General features: G+C 30.8%; 2 protein-coding genes across 5 annotated transcripts; both read right to left on the minus strand.

Annotated features, from left to right (window-relative positions):
- Positions 1-1,029: 1,029 nt before the first annotated feature.
- Positions 1,030-4,505, minus strand: LOC107933424 (uncharacterized). Of its 4 annotated transcripts, XR_005909279.1 has the most exons (4): positions 4,211-4,504; positions 3,229-3,458; positions 2,187-2,812; positions 1,030-1,416 (listed from the first exon to the last, which is right to left on the minus strand). XR_005909279.1 is itself a non-coding variant. In XM_041087005.1 (3 exons), exons 1-3 carry the CDS (start codon positions 4,487-4,489, stop codon positions 1,212-1,214), a joined length of 714 nt encoding a protein of 237 aa, XP_040942939.1. In that variant the 5' UTR covers positions 4,490-4,505; the 3' UTR covers positions 1,030-1,211. The 4 variants fall into 4 exon arrangements, 3 of the variants coding, with proteins under 3 accessions (XP_040942939.1, XP_040942937.1, XP_040942938.1); XM_041087005.1 differs by lacking the exon at positions 2,187-2,812 and having other exon boundaries at positions 4,211-4,505; XM_041087003.1 differs by lacking the exon at positions 2,187-2,812 and having other exon boundaries at positions 1,030-1,437.
- Positions 4,506-8,506: 4,001 nt separating this feature from the next.
- Positions 8,507-9,727, minus strand: LOC121213827 (NEP1-interacting protein-like 1). The gene is made up of 4 exons (XM_041087006.1): positions 9,508-9,727; positions 9,262-9,413; positions 8,890-9,150; positions 8,507-8,804 (listed from the first exon to the last, which is right to left on the minus strand). The coding sequence occupies exons 1-4, from the start codon at positions 9,656-9,658 to the stop codon at positions 8,658-8,660; spliced, it is 711 nt and encodes a 236-aa protein (XP_040942940.1). The 5' UTR covers positions 9,659-9,727; the 3' UTR covers positions 8,507-8,657.
- Between the last annotated feature and the right edge of the window lie 687 nt (positions 9,728-10,414).

A 10,414-nucleotide genomic window follows, 5' to 3' on the forward strand; every position in this document is an offset into this window, starting at 1 on the left:
CAAAGGAATAGTTGATTGGATTTTAGAGTGACTAAGTTAAACACTTTGATTGGCATTACTTAGATATGATTTTATAGTGTCTAAGTTAAACACTTTGCTTTATTTTATTATTTTATTATTTTTAATTTGACACTCTTCTAAAAATTATTTGTAGAGTTTTATGATTGGTTTAATGATAAATTTGACCATTTATATTTGCATGTTTTTTCAAAATGATTTTAATTGTACTTTTAAGCCTTTTTTGACACCTTTGTTCTTTTTTTCAATTTACTTTTTCTAACAAATTTAATGAAAGTATTATTAAAAATTTAACGGGGATGATATAGAATTTCATATGTGAAATATTTTTAGTGAGATCACTACACCAAAACAGGCTTTTAGCGGCGCTTTTTTAGGCCTTTAGGGTTTAGGGTTTAGGGTTTAGGGACGCTTTTACCACAAACACCGCTAAAAAGTATTTGCGGCGCTTTAAGAAGTGCCGCAAAAAACGCCGCCAATGACAGCGTCGCTAACTTTAGCGGCGTTTTAAAAAATAAATGCCGCTAAAGACCATGACCTTTAGCGGCGCTTTACTCACAAACGCCGCTAAAAACCATGACCTTTAGCGACGCTTTTCTCACAAACGCCGCTAAAAATCATGACCTTTAGCGACGCTTTTACCACAAACGCCGCTAAAGACCAAGACCTTTAGCGGCACTTCTACCACAAACGCCACTATAAGTCATAACTTTTAAAGGCCCTATAAAAACGACCTTTAGCGACGCTTTTTCACAAACGCTGCTAAAAACATAACTTTAAAAAAATTAATTAAATAATATTTATTTTTATGATAAATATTATATTATGTTTTATTTTTTATATTTAAACTTTAAACTATATACTTTTTAAGGATAAAAAAATTAATTAAATTAAATTAAACTTTCTATTAAAATTTTAACTTTAAAGGTAAATATAAAAATTAATGAATTTAAATTTAGAATTAAAATATTATGTTCAAACTCATATGGTCTATATTAACTCGGCCAAATATAAAAGAAGCTACAAAACACGTAATAATTAACAATCATGGTTAAAGAAGCTAGTATACAAGGACAAATGAAGAGACTTGGACGAGAAATAATAACATTCACATGGACATTCATCTTAAAGGACCCCATATAGGTGCCTTATTATGTAAAACAGAAATAGAAAATATGAACTAACAGAGACCTTCAGAAGATGAGCCTGTAGCGAACGGTCACTAGATAGGGCTCTACAGGAAACCTCAAATTGATATGCTGTATTTGGAGGCTGATGCTTTTCGCAGCTTCAGCCATGGCTCGACTAGCTGCACGAGAAGCAAGGTCTTGCACTGAAGCCTTCAACCACAAACTCAATGTCTGCCTCTTCCTTTGTTGCGAAGGCAGTATGCCCTTCCTGCCATAGAAATTCACGACTCTTACAATCAAGCATCAAGTTAGCGATGCAAAATCCATCCTCAAATATTTTAAATAAAAACTCTAGCTTGCCATCGAAAATAATCTACACGTCTGTGAACATTAACAACTAATGCTAAGAAAATACGCAATTTATGCATGGAATGTATAAAGAATTTTCCATGATCTGAGAACATGGAAAGAAAAAGCTTCAATTTTCATTCTTCAAAAGGAACTGTGGTGCATGGAACACCAGCTGAAAAACAGAAGGGCACTAGAGAGTAAGAAAGAGAGATGTATAAAGAATGAAATATTGTCTACACCTGCTCAACTTCAACCATTTATTTCTTTTTACAGTAATTCATGCTGTATATGTAATTTTACAGTAACAAGAACACATAAATAAATCAAGAAAAAAATTATGTATAAGAAATTATGTATAAGACTTGCAAAAAGCCAAAGCTTGTTTGTATCCTAGATGAAGTGCTCCCTTTCTTGATTCCTCTCTAACTTGCTTATGTTAAACTTTGATAAAGGCAATTTAAACTTATAAACTACACTATTTTGATAAAGGCGAAGATTATTGGTTCCATGGTGAAGAACAAGTGGAGGCTGTTGGTTTTGGTAAAGGCGAAGGGCATATAAAATCACTATTTGTCTGCAATAAACAAAAATCAGAACTAGCTGATTAGCTTTACAGAGCTGTTAAATAGAACTTTTAGCACATAGTCAAGGATAGTTAAAGCTGAGTTGGATCTATAACTCACTCACCAACAATGGGGATACAAAATCATTAAAATGATATGTAACTTCTAAAGGCTTCAACTTCTAAAGGTACAATCTCTTTAACCCGTCTATAATTGAAGTCACAGAGGACAAAGATATCTGTTCTACACAAGAAAGGATTAGTTACACATGCTAAGGATGCAGATAAATAAAAACACACTAAAAAAGGATCAAGTAAAGGAATTAGATAGATATTAACATCATTAACAACACAAATACCAAACCTAAAAAACGTAAGTGTTATGGAAGTAAAATAAAGAGACAAATATGAATTTGATATAAATAAAGGAATTATATCTAGACTAAAATGGTAGTAACAAGAGCAGCACATCCATATTTCCTTATTTTCAAAACATACATTTTTCTAGTTTCCTTATTTTCTATGAAATCAAACAGCAGCACATCCATATTTCTGTTTTTCAAACGTTAATCTGAGACAAAACTAATGCCTTTTCCGATTTTTTCTTTCAGACTTCTCATCATCAACTCCAATACCCAATTTTGACATATCGAATTCACTCAAATTCCTTCGTTTCACGATTCCAGATACGTAATTTTTGTTGTTTTGGTTTATTGGTCTTGGACTTTGCAGAAATCCCATGGACCTCCAACTTGCACAACAGAATGCGTGAAAATTAAGTTAGATTTAATAGATCTTAGAACAAAAATAGAATAAAACACAAAGGAGTGCATACATGTATGCAAGCATCAAAAGGAATTAATCCACAATGAGGCCACGGATTAAAATGGAATCATTTTAGCTGATATCAGTTCCAGGCCCCCCAAAATGAGAGCCTATTGATGTCCTGCTTTAAGAAAATGTGAGTTTTATATAAGTTTTTGGATGTTTTAACTTTTATTATAATTAAAAGCGTCCAAGTTTACATAGGCAAACTGGAAGGAAACGACTTTGTATAAACATAAAAACAAGAAAATCTAACAAATTAATATGATCAAATTCTAACAAATTAAAGTTTCCAATGAAATTCAAAATTACACCATTAAGTAAATAAGAGTTTTAAATTACCTGAGATCAAAAACCCATTTTGGGTATAAACTTTTGTAACTATTTATTAAATCTGCAACGTCGTTTTGATGCTTTGGTTCAATATTAGCTGAAGCTTCTCTAAGTTCCTTCCATGGATTTGTAGAGTTAGTAAGCTCATCTAAAGTTAAAGCTAGCTTCTCTTTTAAAAGAACCCAGTACACCTTAAACAGATACTCCCATCTAGTTTTATCATCAAAATCCACTTGAACCTGCACAGCATAAAGTAAAAGGCCTTTAAGGTAGAACAAATCCTTACTCTTCAGTAATCTAAAAAGTGCCAATTATAGTAGTTATAAAAAAAAGCAGAAATAATGAGGAGAAAAAGCTATGAGACATTCAAAAAGAAATCATCCATTGCATGAAGATAAAAATATCAAATATAAGATAAGAATATCAACCGCCCTTTATGTGACAAAAATGAATGATAAGAATATCAAAGATACTCACCAACAAATTCAACAGGAAAGACAGAACATTTCTTAGCAATTGTAACATTTTATCTGGTATTGACAAAACTGCATTTGGAATCATGTGCCGAGTTCTATGTTTTATCACAAAACGCACAATCGATTCCAAAAAACAAATAATGAAAGAAAGATCGAAGAACAGTGAAAGGGTATTAAAAGCAACAAAGAAATAACAATTAAACTCAATTAAATTTCATAGACTATAAATAAGGGAAAAAAAACACAGTGAAGATAATTCATATAACCCCAAAAAAAAAATAGAAACCCGCTCAAGGTTCAGCATTAAGCGAAAACTATCAAATTCCCAACTTATTTCAAACCCAATTTTGTTATGAAATTAAGATCAACTTCCATACAGCAAAAATGAAAGCAATTTCGTAATCATCTTGTTTTGTAGGGAAAAAAATAAGAATAAAACCCTAGAAAATCAAACAAAATGAAACAATATAAGTGAACAGGGAGAGAAAAAATTAGGGTTTAGTGAAGGGACTAACATCTCTAGGGACCAGGGCCGCCGTCAGTGCCGAGGGACTCGAAGTCGCGGGAGGCAAGACGGGAGTGGCGGTCAGCATCGCCCTCATGGAAGCCACGACCCTTGGTCTTCTTATGAGCAAAAAGAGAGGTGGAAGCGGCGCCAGTGATGGTGGACTTGAGCATAGGCAAGGGAGCTTGAGGAGAGGCATCGCCGGCGGCATTTGAAGTGAGGGAAAGCGAAATTTTGAAGTGAAGGATTTTGATTTCAGAACTTGGGGGGGGGGGGGGGTTGGCGGCATTTAGTAATAAAACCCACCGCTCAATTTTAAGTTTTTTTAAGTCAAATCAGATTTGGGGAAGAAAACGACCTCGTTTTGGTATTGTAAAATTTGCGGCGCTTACAAAAAACGCCACTAATTATATAACTTTTGTGGCGTTTTTTTAAAAACGCCACTAAAAATTAAATTCCTGTATCAAACGCCGCTAATGATTCAAACGCCGTTTTGAAAAATAAAAATTCTCATAATTGCGGCGTTTTTGGTTCAAACGCCGCTATTGCTTACCTTTAGCGGCATTTTTCTCATAACGCCGCTAATGATTGAATTTTTTTGTAATTTTATATTTAATTATTATATAATTCATATTAATTTTAAATAAATAATTTTTGAAAAATTAAGTAATATTTTAAAGAATTAGATAATGTTTAAAATTTTTATATAATTTTTGAGGTAAGAAAATAAAAAAAATTTAAAATATGAAGGAAAAAAAGCTTTAAAAAACTATCCATATCAATATCTTTATAAATTTTAAAAGCTTTATATAGTTAATATTATGATTTATATTGAATTAATTCAATATTGATTAATTATCATTATGATTTAAATTAGGGGTTAAAGGTTAGGGGTTTCAGGGGGAAAGTTGGGTCTTTTCTGTAAAAGTATATAAATATTATAAAAATAAAAGTTTAAAATCTTTTTTAAATTTTTTAAAAAATTTTAAAATCTTTGAAAATTCATTTTAAAATTTTAAATCACGTAAAATATAAAACCTTTCAAATTTTAGAAAAATATATGTTATTTACTCTTTAAATGATAATTAGAAATGTTCACTACCCATACAAAATATATGTTATTTACTCTTTAAATGATAATTAGAAATGTTCACTACCCATACAACTCACCTAGTCCAAAATATGGTTAGGCTTAGATTTATATTTTTTATTGTTTTTAAACAATGAAATGGGTGATTTGGATAAAACGAGCTTGAAGTTGGAAAAGTATTTAAAATTGGGCATTGGCAAAATTTAATAAGTATTTGCGGCGTTTTCTTACAAAACGCCACTAAAATATTTCAATCCAGGACATAAACGGCGCCGCATTGATAAAATGTCAAAAATACTTGAGGCGCTTTCAGTAAAACGCCACAAAAATATTTCATTCTTTACGTAAACGGCATCGTTTTGACATATTTAAAATCATATTTCCGGCATTTTTCCGAAAAACGCCGGTATAAAATTTTTATTCCTCAAATTAAACGACGCTGTATAGAAAATTTAGAATATAAATTTGCGGCGTTTTTTGGCTTAAACGCCACTATAAAATTCAATTATTCTAATGAAACGGCACCGTTTAGAAAAATTCGAATGTATATTAGTGGCATTTTTTGCTATAAACGCCGCCAAATCTCAATTTTTATATTCAATTAGCATAAAAACTTATATAAAAATTAATAATGTTTACAATTTTTTTATATCTTTCACACCTATATAAAAACTTATTTAATATATAAATTAAAAAATACTAATTATCCTAAACCTTAAACCCTAACTCAACTCCAAATCTCTAAACCCTAAATCTTAACTCTAAACCTCTAATCCCAAACTCATAACCCTAATTACCCCAATTAACCACTAACCACTAACTACTAATCCTTATTATTTAATATATATAATTTAAAAAACAGAAATTAAATCAAATACCATACTCTAACCCGACCCTTAACCCCTAAACCCTAAATCCTAAACCGTTAACCCTAAACTGTTAAACCCTAAACTCATAACCCTCAGCCCTTAACCTCGAACCCTTGACCCCTAAACCTTATTTAATATATAAATTAAAACACACTAATTAATCTAGACCCTAAACCCTAACCTAACACCGAACCATAAACCGTTTAAATCCCTAACTAGCTCTTAACCTCTAACCCATAACCCCTATACCCCATTACCCTTAAATCACAACCCTTAAACTAGAATCTCTAATCCATATATAATCCCTAAATATTCCGTAATCTATAAACCTAAAAATTGTGACTCCTAAACCGGCCTTAACTACTAAATTAATCATATACCCTAAACCATGTATATATTAAACTATATATAATGATAATTATACAAAATAAATATTTTAAAATTATTACTATTGTATCCTTTACAATTATGTATGAAATTATTTAATATATAAATTAAAAAGCAATCAATCATGTACCCAAAAAAATTTAGAATATTTTTAATTAATAGTATTTTAATTTTTTTCATTTTTAACAAATATTTTGCTATGTTTTTTAATTCAAATTATTTCAATGTCTCATTATTTCAAATTTATCCATTTTTAACAAATATTCAATTAAAAATATATTCAATTTTAATTAATATAAACAAACAAATTAAAAAGTAAAAAAAATACATAATATGTTTTTGCGGCGCTTTACAAAAAACGCCGCTAAAGGTCTGCGCATTAGCAGCGCTTCATGAAAAAACGCCTCTAAAGGTCAGTGCATTAGCGGCGCTTTCTGAAAAACGCCGCTAAAGGTCTGCGCATTAGCGGCGCTTCTTAAAAAACGCCGCTAAAGGTCTGCGCATTAGCGGCGCTTCTTGAAAAATGCTGCTAAAGGTCCACGCATTAGCGACGCTTCTTGAAAAACGCCGCTAAAGACCCACAAGGTTTGAAAACGACGTCGTGGGGTTTAGGTTTTTTGCGGCGTCTTTTAGAAAAACGCAAAAACGCCGCTAATGATCATTTTTAGCGGCGTTTTTTGGGAAGCGCCGCTAATGCTAGATTTTTAGCGGCGTTTTTTGTACAAACGCCACTAAAAGCGCCGCTAAAAACCTGTTTTGGTGTAGTGGATGTAATTTATTACTTAGATAACTTAATAAGATAATTACATGTGGAAAATAATAAAATAAATAATACATTAAATTTAAAAAAAACAACTCGTAATTTACATTAAATTAAAAAAATAACTCTTAATTTAAAGAAAATAAACGTAATTATCTAAAAAAAAGTTAACTCAATAAACAAACATATGAAAGATTGAAACCTTTTGAAAGAAAAGAAAAATTAAAACCTTAAATTTATTCATTAAATATGTTAGAAAAAACATATTGGAAAGGAGAATAAAGGTTGATGGCTAAAAAAAGCTCAAAAATACAATTAAGGCTATTTTGACAAAACATGCAAACGTTAATGGCCAAATTTATCATTAAGCCTCTATGATTTGTATGTGAGGTTATTTGAGATTGCAACAATTGGGTTCATTATTGCATTGTAATTATCCATTGTGTAAGGGTAGATCAAGTTTAAGCCAATAAATTATTTGAACAATTGTTGAATAAAATCATTCATTGAGCGAGATTCTGTAGAGTAGGACTGGTGAATCTGAACTGCATCAATAAATATCGTGTGTTTATTTCTCTATAACAAATCGATTTGTTCATAAAAATAAATAATATAAAAATAATCATATTAAACTTTTAAATGTTGTCGTTTGTAAGGTAATTTAGTTGTACTCGATGCTTTTTTTTTTTTTTGAAATTTTATGTTGAATTTTGAATTTTTTAAAATATTTTTATAAATTTGTTATTTGTTAACATAATATGTAAGACAGATAGTGTCATATTAATATGAGCTATTTGTGGACTGCCACGTAAGGTGACATGCCAACATTATTAAAAATTAATATTTTAATCAATATTTCTCATTAAAAAAATTATTCAAAGTAAAAAAGAATAAGGGTCAAATTGTCAAAAGATGTAAACATTGATAACTAAAATTTAGCATTATAAATTTTATTTTATTGTGATAGCACATTTAATAAAATAAAATGAATTTTGAAAAACAACCTCTAGATGAAATTTGAATAAAAAATTTGAGTTACTTGTTTTGAAATTTTTTTAAAAATTTAAAATTATTGTTTACCCAAACATATAAATTTAATTTTAAAAATGATTCTCTTGTAGTTATTTTAAAAGGTTTGTCTAATATTTTTCTGTTTTGAAATGAATAGTTGTACAACATTTTACAAGTGAAATCAATCAATGCTCAAATCAGAGGTTTCAAATTCAATGATCTATAAATACAACTGTTCTTTTTTTCTTTCTTTGCATCATCTCCCACATCCAGTTTCATTTCCAAAAAAAAAAAAATTCACCATATTTTCTTGTTGGTGGTAAACCAAAATTTTGATGATTTACAATTGGTGAGAAGCATCATTAAGAACATGTTCTCTACACATGGGACAAGTCCCTTGTCGGCTTAGCCATTCATCTATGCAGTTCAAGTGGAAGCTATGGCCACATCTTGGCAGATTTCTGCCCATTTCTCCTTCCTTTAAACCCTATAAAAAAAAGCACATACACAAACATCTCATTTCACTCCTTTACTGTTTTCTGATTATTTTTTTCATTATAATTTGCTCTTACCTGTAAGCAAATTGAACAACAAGGTTCCTCCATTGATTTGATGATGATGTCATCACTGGAACGAAACTGATGTAGTGGAAGCCTTTGAATGCAATGTCTGGACAAGCCTTTTGCTCCATTTACATCATAAATGTCTGAGATTTCTCTATATGTTGGTTCAACTGAGTTACTACTTACTTGCCATTGGTAAGCTTTCAACACTGCTGGACTCACCCATTCAATGAACACCTTCCCATTTACTAAGCTAACTAATAAAGCTACCTATAAAAATAATAATATTTAATGCTTTGTTAAAAACGAATATGGTAGTGGTCTGGAAATTATTTCTCATCCCAACTTGAATTAGCAAAATCCTACCATATAGGTATATACCTTTGATAATGACTCCCCATCCACCAATGATTCCAGTAACTGAACGGCTGTGATTGCACCTGCAACTGCACCAATTCCAGCTCCTCTCAAAAACCCAGTTTCTGTTGTTTGTCCTTTCATTGCTCCAACTACTGTTCCCACCATAGATCCTCCTTTAGAAACCAAACAAACATACGTTGAGTCTCAAAGAAAACATGTATATATAATATATATCTATATATGTATATGTATAATTTGTATATATACCTAATGCAAAAGTGCAGGTAGAAGCAGCAAAGAAAGTTCTTTTGAACACACTAATGAAGAAGCCAATTGGAAGATGTTTCATTGCAGCAAAAACCCAGTCTCCACACCTAAATGGCACCTCAGTTATGCATGAAAACCACTCCATTAACATTGGCAAAAAAAAAAAAGACAGTGAAGGGGGCTGTTTGGTTGAATGTTTTAGAAAATGAAAAAGAGATGGTTTTGAAGAAGTTTAGAAAAGCATTTATAGAGTCAAGAAAGCAGGCGGCATTAATGAGGGGCCAAGTAAAGTAAGGCCCCTAATGCATGCACGAAATATCCAATGGGGGAGGGGGCTACGTATTTTAGATTCTCACAATGTCAATGTACCATCTAAAATGACATTTAAGGAGTTTAGGGTTGGAATTTTGGACATTTTACTGTGTGTTTGAGAATGGTGATTCTGAATTGCCCTTACGAGACAATGTTAAGTTAGAAAGGAAATTAAAATTGTCAAATAAGGATATGGATAATATATATTTACATGATTTTCACGAGAAACTGTCATCAATTAGGTTTCTTATAGGAAACCTTTTACAGCATACAAGAAAAAGAAGCATGGACTCCTAGATGGTATATTATCTTTTTCCAGATTAACAATTCAATTTAATTTTTAGCCCCTCAATTTAAATGAAAAAATTACATTTTAGTCCCTTTTAAAAATTAATAATTCAATTTAAACCATTAATTCCTTTTTAATTTTATCTTGATTTCCCTAATAAAGAAATTAGAAGCTTAAGATATACTAATAACATTAGGTGAGAAGACCTAAAATCACATTAGATTTGTGGTGTTTAAAGTGTTTAGTTAAATCAATTTGCCTCCATTTTGATTTCATCATTTGACCCTTTAGTATCTAATAAAGTTG

Source organism: Gossypium hirsutum, chromosome D01 (genome assembly GCF_007990345.1).
Source record: "Gossypium hirsutum isolate 1008001.06 chromosome D01, Gossypium_hirsutum_v2.1, whole genome shotgun sequence".
NCBI classification, from domain to species: domain Eukaryota; kingdom Viridiplantae; phylum Streptophyta; class Magnoliopsida; order Malvales; family Malvaceae; genus Gossypium; species Gossypium hirsutum.

Coding starts and splice junctions, on each gene's coding strand:
- LOC107933424 (XM_041087003.1), bottom strand. CDS start 4,489: ATGCCGCCAACCCCCCCCCCCCCCCAAGTTCTGAAATCAAAATCCTTC. Junction 3,459..4,210: donor CGGCCCTGGTCCCTAGAGAT/GTTAGTCCCTTC, acceptor TATGCTGTGCAG/GTTCAAGTGGATTTTGATGA. Junction 1,438..3,228: donor AAATGGGTTTTTGATCTCAG/GTAATTTAAAAC, acceptor CTTGATTGTAAG/AGTCGTGAATTTCTATGGCA.
- LOC121213827 (XM_041087006.1), bottom strand. CDS start 9,658: ATGTTAATGGAGTGGTTTTCATGCATAACTGAGGTGCCATTTAGGTGT. Junction 9,414..9,507: donor TACCTGCACTTTTGCATTAG/GTATATATACAA, acceptor TGGTTTCTAAAG/GAGGATCTATGGTGGGAACA. Junction 8,805..8,889: donor GTTGTTCAATTTGCTTACAG/GTAAGAGCAAAT, acceptor TTTTTTTTATAG/GGTTTAAAGGAAGGAGAAAT.